The sequence below is a fragment of the Saimiri boliviensis genome, chromosome X, assembly GCF_048565385.1.
Source record: "Saimiri boliviensis isolate mSaiBol1 chromosome X, mSaiBol1.pri, whole genome shotgun sequence".
In the NCBI taxonomy this organism is placed as follows: domain Eukaryota; kingdom Metazoa; phylum Chordata; class Mammalia; order Primates; family Cebidae; genus Saimiri; species Saimiri boliviensis.
In genome coordinates, this window is record NC_133470.1 from 126,234,935 (window position 1) to 126,248,837 (window position 13,903).

General features: G+C 36.8%; 1 protein-coding gene across 1 annotated transcript in view; it reads right to left on the reverse strand.

The window, feature by feature from the left end:
• The window catches only part of VSIG1 (V-set and immunoglobulin domain containing 1), a 32,739-nt gene extending 21,455 nt beyond the window's left edge, over positions 1 to 11,284 (reverse strand). The window contains exons 1-2 of the mRNA XM_003935873.4: positions 11,156 to 11,284; positions 9,751 to 10,027 (exon numbers count right to left, since the gene is read on the reverse strand). Coding sequence (XP_003935922.2) covers positions 9,751 to 10,027; positions 11,156 to 11,284 — 406 coding nt within the window. The remainder of the gene's footprint in view (positions 1 to 9,750; positions 10,028 to 11,155) is intronic.
• Between the last annotated feature and the right edge of the window lie 2,619 nt (positions 11,285 to 13,903).

The window sequence follows — 13,903 nt, forward strand, 5'->3', positions numbered from 1 at the left end:
GGTGGATTACACTGAATGCTTTTTGAATGTTGAACCAGCCTTACAAACCTGAAATAAATCCCATTTGGTCATGGTGTATAATTATTTTCATACATTGTTGGATTCAATTTGCTAGTGTTTTGCTAAGGATTTTTGTGTCAAGGTTCATGAGAGAGATATTGGCCTGTAGTTTTCTATTTTTGTACTGTTTTTGTCTGGTTTTGCTATTAGGATAATACTGGCCTCATAAAATGAGAGGAAAGTGTTCCCACCTCATCTATTTTTTGGAAGAGAATGTGTAAAATTGATGTTAATTATTCTTTGAATCTTTGCTAGGATTATTGGGTAAAGCTATCTAGGCCTGAAGATTTCTATTATAGGAATTTTTAAAATTATGAATTCGATTTCTTTAATGGCTATAGAGCTATTCAGATTATCTGTTTCATATTGGATGAGTTCTAGTGGTTTGCTGTTTTGGAGAAATTGGCCACTTTTTTCTAAGTTGTCAAATATATGAATGTAAGGTTGTTCATAATATTCTCTCATGCCGGGCGCGGCGGCTCAAGCCTGTAATCCCAGCACTTTGGGAGGCCGAGGCGGGTGGATCACGAGGTCAAGAGATCGAGACCATCCTGGTCAACATGGTGAAACCTCGTCTCTACTAAAAATACAAAAAAATTAGCTGGGCATGGTGGTGCGTGCCTGTAATCCCAGCTACTCAGGAGGCTGAGGCAGGAGAATTGCCTGAACCCAGGAGGCGGAGGTTGCGGTGAGCCTAGATCACGCCATTGCACTCCAGCCTGGGTAACAAGAGCGAAACTCGGTCTCAAAAAAAAAAAAAAAAAAAAATTCTCTCATTATCTTTTTAATGACTGCAGGATCTCTAGTGATATTCCATGTTTCATTTCTGATATTAGTGATTTGGGTCTTAACTCTTTTTATTAGTCTTGCTAGAAGTTTGCCAGTTTTATTGATTTTTTTTTTCAAAAAAGCAAATCTTTTTATCATTTATTTTCCTCTATAGTTTTTCTATTTCAAGTTCATTGATTTCAGCTCTTTAGTATTCCCTTCCTTCTGCTCATTTGGTTTATTTCGGTCTTCTTTTATAGATCCTTGATGTAGAAATTTAGATTATTGACTTAAGACCTTTCTTTATTTCCAATGTAAGCATTTCATGTTATAAATTTCTCTCTCAGAATTGCTTTAGTTACATGGTGCATATTTCAAAACGTTGTGTTTTCATTTTCATTGAGTTCTATGTATTTTTTAAAATTCATTTTGAGATTTTCTCTCTGATCCATTGATTATTTAAAAGAGTGTTGTTTAATTTCCATGTGTTTAGATACTTTTCTGTTACTGATTTCTAGTTTAATTGCATTGTAGTCGGAGAATATACTCTGTATGATTTCAATTAGTTTAAATTTGTTAAAGCTTTTTTTTTATGACCAAGCACATGATCTATCTCAGTGAATGTTCTGTAGGTGCCTTAAAAAACTGTGTTCTGCTTTTGTTGGGTGGAGTGTTCAATATATAGAGATATAATTTAAAACCACTATGAATAAATCAATATAAATTCATAAAAATGTTCAATTAGATTCTGTTAGTTGATTGTCTTTTTCAGATCTTCCATGTATTTACTGATGTTCTGTCTAGTAGATTTATCAGTTTCTGAGAAAGGGTATTGAAGTTCCCAACTATAATTGGGGATTTGTCTCTTTCTTGTTTTAGCTTGATCAGTTTTTGTTCATGAATTTTGAGACTTAGTTGTTTGGTGTGTACTCATTAAAGATCATTATATCCTCCTGCTGGGTTGATCCTTTTATCATAGGTAATGTCTCTCTTTATCTCTTTTAACTTTCTTTGCTCTGAAGTCTACTTTATCAGATATTAATGAAGCTTCTCCCGATTTTTAAAATATTAATACTTATATGTTACGTCTTTTTCTATGTTTTTACTTGCAATCTTCCTATGTCACCAAATTTAATGTGAGTTTCTTGTGAGTAGCATATACATTAGTTCCCCCTTATTCCAGGGAGATACATTCTAAGACTCCCAGTGTATGCCTGAAACCACGGATAGTACTGAACCCTGTGCATAGTATGTTTTTTTCCCTATACACACATATTTATGATAAAGTTTAATTTATAAATTAGGCACCATAAGATATTAACAATAATAACTACCAATAAATAGAACAATTATACCAATATACTGGAATAAAAAGTATGTGATTGTGTTCACACACGCACACTCTTTCTCCCAAAATACCTTATTGTACTATACCATGGGTTTCTGACACCTCAGAAAGTAAAACCACAGATAAGAGGGGACTACTGTAGTTGTATTCACATCCAATATAATTATTTAATGTAATTATTGATACATTAATTCTTGTTTGCTATTTTATTATTAGTTTTTTGTTTGTTTCCTCTAGTTCTTATTCTTCTGTTTCCCTTTTCTTGCCTTTCTGGCAGTTGCTTGAGCATTTTTTACTATTCCATCTTGACTTATTTCGTGTTTTAAAATATATATCTTTGTAGAGTTTTCCTAGTGGTTTCTCTGGGTATTCAATATTCATATATGAGTCATAACAGTCTACTGCTATCAGTATTTTACCACTTTGATTGCAGTATATAAACCTTACTTCCATCTAGTTTCCTTTCCCTTGCCCACTTTTAAATATCATAGTATAGAGTACAAAATGGTGTTATAATTTTTGTTTCAATCATCAAATATAATTTATAGAACTCATGAGTTAAAAGATAGTCTATTTCGTGCACTTACATCTCTGCTCTTTCTGTAGTTCTTTCATCCTTCCTGATTGCCCTTTTATCATTTACTTTCTGTTTGACGAAATTCCTTTAGCTATTTTTTAACAGTATGTCTGCTCTCAACAAATCTTTTTGTTTTCCTTCAACTGATAACTTAAATTTTCTCTGAGTACCTGAAGGATAGTTTCACCAGACATGGATTCTATTTTCCGTCATCTCTGCTCTTCTATTGAGTCCATCTGCAAGTTTTTCCTTTTTGTTATTTTATTTTTCAGTTCTATAATTTATACTTGTTTTTTCAGGGGAGGGGACAACCAAGCCAGCTTTATTCAAAAAAGAATTCCAAGGGGAAAAGAAAATAAAATTGAGAATGAACCTATAGATTAAAAGGGTGTTTAGAAAAATAGTAGATAATTGCAAAGTCTATATTTTTTTAAATTCTTGTTTTTAACTTAATTTTTATTTTTAATTAAAATGGTTGCATATATTTTATGGGCTACAATGTTATATTTTAATATATGTATACACTGTGGAGTGATTACATCAAGCTAATTTACATATCCAACACCTTACATATTTATCTTCTTTTTTTGTTTTTTGTTTTGTTTTGTTTTCAGACAGAATTTATTTCTTATATTTTTATAACTTCTTTTTCTTTTCTGCAAGTTTCCTTTTTTTTTTTACTTGTTTTAAGATAATGTTAATTGATTTTTGAAGCATTTTTATGATGGCTACTTTGAAATCCTTGTCAGATAATTCCAACATCCGATTCACCTTAATGTTGGCAATAGTTGCCTTTTCCCAGTCAAATTGTGATTTACTTGATTCTGGTATGACAGATGATTTTTGATTGAACATTTTGTCTACTTCGTCAAGAAACGCTTATTTATACATTTTTTTATTTTTGTAGTCAATCACGTTATTTATGCTTCACACGCAGGTGTTGGCTTACTTTTGTGGTCTGTTGTTCTAACAGCAGTTAATTTTCAGTATTGTTTTTCTCTGTTTGGTTTATCTGGTCTCACTGAGGCTGACATTTGTCCCAGATCATATCGCCTGAAGGAGCAGAAAGGTTTCCCTAGGTCAGGCTTCCAGGTGTCTCTCAGTGGAGTTAGGTATGTTGAGACATTTCTACTGGCACCCTGCACTATTGGTGTCTCTATGGGTAGGCGAGGATAGTCATATACCCACCGAGACAGAGTCCTCCCAGACTGGGTCACTTGCCTTCACTTTATGCCCCTTGTCTGTTCTACCTTCCCACCTTGATATCTCTAGGTGGAAGTGGGGCATCTCAGGCCCAGGGAAAAGACAAATGCTCCTTTCGTCCACTGTTGTTGGTGGGGTTTCTGAAGATCCCCCCTTACCTATGGTGTTGGGCCCACCTGATGGTGTCAAAGGGACTCTGAGGGAGGAGCAAGCTTACCTGGGCTGCCCTCTGTTGTTAGGTTGCGTGTCAGAAATTGCCAAGACTAGGTCCCTTTCATCTGCTGGGTAGGAAACAGAGGATACCCTTGCTCTTTGTTTTTCCCTGGGTCCCAAACCAGTTTGCCTTCTTCTTACCACATTTCAGAGATTTCCCCTGGTTGTCTTTTGCATTATTTCCAGGGTTCATACTTGTGCTTAGCAGGGAGGAACAATGAAAAACAGGTCTGTACCGCATATCCAGACCAGAAATCTCTCTCAATTTCTAAGAGTGTAAAATTGTCCTGAGACCACAAATTTTGAGAACTGTTGGCTTTACAGAAAGGTGAAGTAATTGAGCTTCCCATAGGATTTGGAGGACCACTGAAGGTCTTCCTACCCAAATCCAGCCTGCCACTACACTAAAATTCTCAGTTCTATATGAACACTTTCCAAAGGGCTATTTTAGGCGATGGCACTTTGGGGAGCACTATAGAGTCACTAGCTCATCTGATTAACTGGTTATTATCCATTGCAATGTCAAAGACTATAAAGCTTCCCAAGGAAGGGACATAGGATTGGCAGGCAAGCACTGGAAGAGAAAGTCAAGTTCAAGCGATGTTCTCTATGCTGCCCTAGCTGCCTGCAGGGTAATAGAGGGCGGTAGAGAGTTGGGAGTGGGAAGAGGAAGATACAGAAATTATGAGAGACCCAGAGGAACTTGCACAGAGGGACTAATTCTGTCCATCTTCCCAATTTTGTATACCCAAAGACTTCTTTATTTCATATTTTTCTTATTTAATGATAGCAGTCAGATAAAAAGAATGTAAAGGATTTACAAAAATTTTTAAAAAGTAAAAGAAAAGCAAACCATTTCACTGATTACTCTTGGTTTCTCAGATTCAATATCTGTGTTCTCTGTCACAGCCAAGCCACCTGGCCCAGCTGCTTGCCTGCGAGAAGCTGACTGTTCACATGGCAACCGATGTATTGATAAATTAAAGAAAGTGCCTGAATGCAGACACAAATGCAGTACTTTTAACTCCATACAGTTTCCCTCTTCCCAATATTCTCCACCCCATGCTTTCCTGGTTTCCATAATGCCTCCTCCAAAACGGAAATTGGCTTTCAGAAAGCAGCTAATCTTTCCAACAAAAACTTCATTGGAGAAAGATGGTTCCCTCCCACCCTCAAGGAGCCCATTTAATTTCTCCTGGAACTTAGCCACATCTCTGGCTGTGTTTAAATGATGACTTCCAAATGTCTTTAAAGTGTCCAAAATAAAAATGATAAAACTAGGGATTTGGTAGCCCTTAACATTCCCAGACCTATTCCTTAAAAACAGAGATTTAACAGATACCATTTGCCTATTATTTTTGTTCTCTAGTATGGGACCCAGTATCTGTTATGAGATTGGCTAAGGGTGAGAATTTATGACCAGGTAAGGCAAAACAAACAAATAAACAAAACCCCACAAACCTCCTTTGGAAGCCACTCTTAGAAAAAGTACTTGATGCCACAGTACGCACAGTAGTCACATAAGTCAAGCCTTGGAAGAGGCTGTGGAGCCTAGCAACAAATACCAGTTGAGCGCCCATTTTGTGCCACAAACAGTGCTAAACACTGGGGAAAAGGTAATGAACCCGACAGACACAATCTCTGCCATGTCAATGTAGCAGGAAGCCATTTATAGCACAGACCAGAATGGAGGTGAAAGAAAATCAGGGATTTGGGAAATATAAATCTGATTCAAACATTTCTAACATTTTAAATATAGAAGATATGTAAATCTGCAAAAGTTTAATAACATCACCTTGGAATTAGGATGGTAATTTCAAATTTTAAAGTGAGACAATTTTTTTTTTAGGTACTACACATTGTCCTATAAATAAGTAACAATTAGCAAGGCAAAACCTCCAGACCATTTTATTGCCCAGATTCTCAATTCTTAGCATCACAACCAATTAAATTCTGAAGAAAAAGTGGTTTTCAGACATTATCCAACCAAGATACAGTGATGATACGTTTCAGAGCTAAAAGCTGTATATTTCCAAATAAGCCTTTTTAAAATGTCACATCATTCAATTAGTGCACAATACTTAAAACCCCTGAGCTCATCCTTACAGTGCTGTCCAACAGACATTTCTGTGATGATGGAAATGTTCTGTCTCTGCACCATGCAATCCAGTAGCCCACACAGAGTTATTGAACACCTGAAATGTGGCTAGAGAAACTGAGGAACTGACTTTACAATTTTCATTAATCTGAATTAAATTCCAATAGTCACATGTGGACAATGGACAGTGCAAATTTAGTCCTAAACTGGAGGTGGTTCTGTGAATGTCAGGGAAAAAGTTCCCTTCCTTTGGATTAATTCATTCTAAATCGAGAAATTATTTAAAAATTGAGCAAGTCAGAAAAATCTCTACATTAACAGGACTGTGAATAAATAGCAAAATAAAGATTAGTATCTGATTTAAACAAAACCCAGAATGCAATGTCCCTCTCTGACCTGACCAAATTAAAACACAAAACAAAACAAAAAGGCATATGTGGTTGAAATCGTGTAATCTCTTTTAAAAACCATTGCTTATTATTCAAGAAAAATAATCCAAGATGTACACACTTAAATTAATCAACGTTTTAAAATATTTTTAAATGTCTTCTGTTCTAGTAGTGATTGTTCATTCATTTATTTAATGCCTGCAATGTGGAAAGCATTTTGTTTATAGGATTATTATTCTCCTAATATACTACAGCAAAATATCCCCCAAATGGCCACATTTAATCTATTGCATTTGAAGGGATTTAATTTCCAGCAACTTCATATATAATTGCTTCATTTTGAGTTAGGAAATAATATAATCAAATGATTACTCACTTTTTTGGATTTGACTGCAAACTCAAAGTTCAAATATATTACTGCTTTAAAATGCATAGCATATACCTCCAGAAAATGAAACCCACATTAACATATCTTTCTAAGAGATGACTAATACATATTACAATTACCTAAAATGATATGCTTAAAATTTTTGTAGTAAAAACAGTTTGATTAAAACTCATTTTCTTGAATTAGAATTTAACCTAAGAATTCCTAAGAAGTCACTGAAAATATTTTGATTTAATCAAAATCTGTCCTGTTTAGTTATACCAAAATCGATTTTAATTATGTATATGAAAATCATGTCTGAATGTTTGGAATCTGGGAAAGCAATTCATTCTTTCAACAAACATTTACTTTGCACCCACTATGTGTTAGGCACCATGCTTAACACCAAAAAGTGACATTCTCTCCAAAACAAGTCCAGGAAGAACATCAAATTGCACATCGAAGGAAACATTATCGATTGTCCAGATCAACTGATGAACACTGCTAATGACAGGTGTAAATTACTAAAGTGATCCTTTCTCTGACTTCGATACATATGTAAGCACAGAAAACGACAATATATCATACCACAGTTTGCTGTACTTACACTACCATATTTTGCTTTGGGCCAACAAGGTAATACATGTATCGGTCTACAGTGTACATTATATACCAACAAAACCAGTTATATAGTAACTTAAGAAAAACACTCTGAAGTATGTACTGGTCACTTTGATTGGGCCTTGTTCTAAAAGTTCCAATCCAGTAAGATCCTGACATCATATTAAATAATTTTTTAAACAATAAAAAAGTCTACAAGGAGTAAACCCAATTTTTAAAATGTAATATATACACCTGAAAAGAATGATAATTCACCCAAATCTGAGTGGTAAAATTGCAGATGATTTTTATTTTATTTTACATTTCCATATTTTCCAACCTTTCTATAATGATCGTACATTACATTTATAATCAGTAAAAATTACCTGTATGTTACGTACAGTAAGCAAACAAACAAATTGTTCTTACAACCTTCCCAAACCCTGTGTCTAGTATGGGCCAGGTCAAGGCCTCTCATAGGGAAGCAGGTATGATCTTAGAGGGCTGAAGCAGAAGGCCCAGGTGTCAACCCAACTGGCTAATGACTGGAAACCCTTTAAGAAGAGACAAAAACTTTCGTATCTAAAGTTAAATTTAAATGAATATTCCTGAGGAGAAGGGAAAATAGAAACACGTGTTTCCAGCTCTAGGGCCTAGTTAGGTCACTCAACAAATGCAGTACTGCCTTCTGGTGATATTTGATTTCATAAAACATCTATGCTTAAACATTTAGTAATGAACATTTAAAGAACTATTTCTAAACATGAGATCATTTTGATAAGTAACACTTTTTTCTGATTACAAAAATAGCATAATCTTCTTTGTAGAAAACCCAGGAAGTATGAAAAGCTGGAGAATAAAATTAAAATCATCTATAATCCCATCACCCAGAGGCAACCACCATGAGCACTTTAGTATATAACCTTCTAGTAATTTATTCTAGGCATGTGTGTGTGTCCTTTTTCACTTAATATTATATCCTGGGCATTTTCTTATGTCATTAAATATGCCTAGTAAACCTCATTCTAACGACTGCCTAACATTACTAATGGTTTACAAAAATCCTGTTTTGGGGCCAGGTGTAGTGGCTCACGCCTGTAATCCCAGCACTTTGGGAGGCCAAGACGGTTGGATCATGAGGTCAGGAGATCAAGACCATCTTAGCTAACATGGTGAAACCCCGTGTCTACGAAAAACACAAAAAAAACAGCCAGGCGTGATGGCACGCACGTGTAGTACCAGCTATTTGGGAGGCTGAGTCAGGAAAATTGTTTGAACCCGGGAGGCAAAGGTTGCAGTGAGCCAAGATCACACCACTGCACTCCAGCCTGGGCAACAGAGCAAGACTCTATCTTAAAAAAAAAAAAAATCCTGTTTTGGATAAACAATATTACTGCATTTACTATGGACCTAACTTATCACAAGAACAGATGCAAAATGTATCTGATATTTGAAAAAACTAGCCAAGGGATTTTCGGAATTAGTGATCTCTCTGAGATATAACTAACAACAGTATTTTGATTCCAAAATTGATTTTCTTCTGTTCAGATACCTAAAATCACCCATATTATGCACCATAACTCACTCACATATTTTCCAAAATACAGTCTTAGGATTGGAAAACCACAACTCCCTAAGAAATATTAGCCAGTAAAGCACTTGGTAAATTTATTTTCTTCCCACGTGTAAGCCAGGGCAGGCCCTCCAACCCAGGCTCTGCCTGATGGAGCAAGGCAAGTCAACCACTGAGCTTAAAGGAAACACTAAAGTAAGTAAAACAGAGACGAAATTATCCCTAGCACAAACTTTGGTTTCTGAGTAAATTCATTTGTTCATCTTTCAAACTAAGTAAAGAAATAAACTATTATTTTTTCTGAGAAAATTTTCATTCAGAAGCTCCATAAAACGACTGTATTATGGGCTTGCCCTCCTAAAATATCAGCATGGCATATGTTTGCTAAGCAAGAGTTCTGAAAATTATTTCACTCAGCATAATCACAATTCATTTGAAGTGCAGGAGAGGAAAATTCTATGTAAAAATATGCAATTTTTGTTTAAATTATCTTAACGGAATTATGGAAATTTCGTTTCCAATTATCTTTGGTGGTTCGGAGATTCTTTCCTTACCTGTAAGGCAGCTTAGGACCAGAAAGACCTTCCAAAATGCGAACACCATTGTGTGGAGGTTAGCTGAGAGCAGCTGGTGCCAGTAGCTTGCCTGGACTAGGCTGAGCCTCAAATTGGCTTCTTCAATCACAGCAAGGTTTGCCAGGCTTATCTGCTGGGCATCGCCAAGCAAATATGCCTCTTTGGGCTTACTTACTGTGTATAGACCTTTCTCAGAACAGACTTGTGTTACTTTGAAACACTTTTCATGGGGCGTGTTTCCTTGATATACTTGCTGCTGTGTTAATAATAAACCCACGCATTTAAATTATTCAAGCTCCTTGTACACAGATTCTCTAAGTCTCATTGTTTAAAATCAATCTTACTAAAAAGTTGTACTTGGGCTGAGGGATAAGGTTGAAAGAGAGTCTACGCAAATAAAAGCTGACAAGGCTAATTAATTTCAAATATTTCCATGAGACATAGAGCATTGATTCACTAACCTCCTTTTACAAATTAAGTTAGTAAATTGGTACTAGGTTTCCTGTGGAGATGAGGTTCACAGGAAGGGCACAGGGGTTATGAAGCTAAAAACTATTCATTTCTGTGTGAACAAACTCCGGACATGTTACTCTTTTTTGAACCGCTGGCAATTGTCACTACCCTCCACGAAAACTAGCAATAGAATGAATTACAGTCTTGTCTCTTGGGTTAGAAACTTTATAGCACGTATCTGCTAACCTAATTTTGTAAAATTAAGTTAGTGAATACAGGCTTAAACACTTCCATTGGAGAAGTCTGAATTTTTGCCGAATTAAGTTATTCAATAGATGCTATAGGGTTTCCTTAGAAATGGAGGTTCACCAGGAGGGCATGGGAGACTCCACAGGTAAGGAAGTTTCATGGGAACATGAACTTCTAATAGTGTTTCTCTTATGCTTACGTTACCCGGAGAAACCTAAAGACTTTCTCTGGCTCATCCCATGTGATTTATAAGTCCTATCATTTGCAACTCAATAGCGACTCTCAGATGTGTTCTTTCTCCAATCTGCCACTGCTTCCCTCTTGGTCCAGGTACTCAGCTCCTTACTCCTGGCCTATCATAGCAGCTTCCTAAGTGGTCTCCCTGACTTCTTCCGCCTTCATCCTGTGTGCCAGCTGCAGGCCTATGTTCCAGCCCTAATGAAACATTTCCAATAACACCATATATGGACTCTTTCATCAAATCCAAAGTCCTTAATATGGATTCCCATTCTTCCAAGATCCGATCCTCACCTCATCTGGACTTTAGCCACATTAAATCATGCCCCTGAAAAACTATGTCAAGATTTATTGTCTCAGTGTTCAGTCACCTGAAATGTGTACAAATTTCGAGTTATGTATTTTATGAACTTCAATTTACAGGAAATGTTTGACCCCATCTTACTTTAGCCATGCCAATGTCCCACTGCTTCTTAGAAAGCCATTTTGCTTCCATCAGGCCTGATTCCTCCTCGAAGCTTATCCTGTCCATGCTCATGTCTGATGCCAAACGTTGGCTCCAGGTGACTTCCATCACTACTTAGTATTTTCTCTTTCCTCCTTCACTATCCAAGGATATTCTTAGCATAGATCAGTCATACTGTCCTACGTGAGAATTCTAATGAACTGACATACCACCCCTAGCATAAATTTGCATTTTACTTAAAGCCAATATACTACAGCTGACAAATGATTATTCTCCAGTAGTTTCCTATTTATTAACTGGTCTCTCTTAAATCTAGTCACTGTGAATTCCTCCAGGGTAGGGACCATGTCTTATAAAGGCAGCTCCCAACTTTAAAATGAGTGTGTTTCAAGATGTCGTGATAAACTCATTGATTGGACCCAAGAGCTCCTGCAGAAGCAATGTCATAATACAAGTCTCACTGTCAGGCCTGCAGCACATAGCCTAGCACTGGCTTCAATTCCTCGTACTGGGCTACATAAGGCAGTGGAGGATGAGGAGGAACGGCAGGTGACAGAAAAAGTACGTTCCTTTCATTTCCCAAGATAATGAGTTGTGCACAAGTCAGCATTTTCTCCAAAATAACTATCGTATGTCTCTGACATCCATCTTCCCTTCTGCCTCCTACCTTCATGGCCCCCTGGCTCTCTGGGTCCCTAGTTTGCCCTAAGGGAGAGTCTCACTCCCCAGAATACCTCATGCTCCAAAATGACTTTATCCTTTTCATCCCTCTTTCTCCCAAAATCACTCCCTTTCCCCTGTATAAGCAGACATCAGCTCCATGTCAGGAGAAGAAAAAAAACTCAGTTTCGTTGAACATTCCCCAACCTGTTTGTCCTATTAAAAATACAATGTTTATTTTCCTCAAATAAACCTCTGACCAGGAGGATTAGGCAATGCAATAAAGAAACATAGTTTGAGGGAGAAGATTTTGCAAAGGAGGACAACTTGTGGGCTGGGCCTCTGGAGCTCCACACCACCTCTTCTCAGGCTTGGTTCTTCCTTGACTTCTAAGTCCACCAAGTCTCCAAAAGACCCACAGTTTTCACAATGTCCCCTGCCTAGAAGTAATACTGACATTTCCAGTGGTGAGGAGGTAAGATGGGGAAAGAAACTTGTAAGTCTGGCATTTGTAAGCCAGAGGCTTCCTGTGTTTCCTTCCATACCCCGTAGGTGGTTATAGTAGAGTGATCATTGATCATTAAAACTAGGACACTTTTGAGAGGGAAAGGGGCACTATTAGCAATTACATGGGAAAGACAGCAAAAACAGTAACAGTGCCAGACAAACCCGGGTGTCTGGTCACCTACCCACAGGAGATTGCAAAGCACAAAGTAGGTGCTAAGTAAGAACTTGCTAATTAATTTAGTATCTCCAAGTTGTTTGACTCTAAGTTGAGTGCAGTGGATGAGGGTATGATTTAAGGATATTGCCCAAACCCATCTGCACCAAAATCTCATGCAAACACAAAACACTCCAGAATAATAAGTATCTACGCTGTTGCTATGTAAGACCTAACCAGGACAGGAAGAATTCTGTTACAACAAATTCTAAAAGAGACTTTAAATTCTCTGCTTGATCCTGAATTTTGATGTTATGAACTATTACTTTAAAGAGTGGGCCATTAACTAGGATGTGAAATATTAAATATTCTTTGCATTTTGCAGAGCTTTATAATTTTCAAACCAATTTTACGTTTTATCTTTGCAACTTTCCAATACAATAAATAAGTCAGGTGTTACCTATATTTTCTGTATAAGAAAACTGAGGCTCAGAAATGCTGTGTGTTTCCCAAGGTCAGCATAGCATGCATTAGAAGCTGTTCCTATCACACCACAGAGGTACAGTGTGATTATAATGCAACAAATATGCTACTGCCTCCAGGATTCTTCCCTGGGAACTTTCAGAAATATGTGGTATCTGATTTCTCCCTATTTTTTAACTTAAAAATTACAAAAGTAATACATTTTGAAAGTAAATGTATTTCAAAGGACAAAGAAGGATACAGAGGAAAAAAGTCCCATTCATTCACTCACACATGTAATCCCTTACCCAGGCTCAAAAGCAACAGGACTTTAGCATTATTCTCAGACCTTTTTCTGTGCATATACACACGTACACGCACACACACACACAGAGGAGGTTTTTTTTAAACATGAAGATGATCATACTATACATGATTCCCCTCTCACTTTGTTCCCGCCATACTGCTCTCCTTGTTGAATCTTCAACTAGGCTAGCACATGCCCACTTTTAAAAAGGCATTTATGACTGCATATTATTCCATAGTGTATATGTGCCACATTTTCTTTATCTAGACTATCACTGACAGGCATTTGAGTTGGTTCCAAGTCTTTGCTATTGTAAATAGTGCTGCAATAAACATACGTGTGCATGTGTCTTTATATTAGAATGATTTATAATCCTTTGGGTATATACCCAGCAATGAGATTGCTGAGTCAAATGGTATTTCTGGTTCTAGATCCTTAAGGAATCACCACACTGTCTTCCACAAGGAGATCATGTCCTTTGCAGGGACATGGATGAAGCTGGAAGCCATCATTCTCAGCAAACTAACACAGGAACAGAAAACCAAACACTGCGTGTTCTTACTCATAAATAGGAGTTGAACAGTGAGAACCCCTTGGGCAATGACAGTATCACTGTCTTTGTTACTTTTTCCAACTG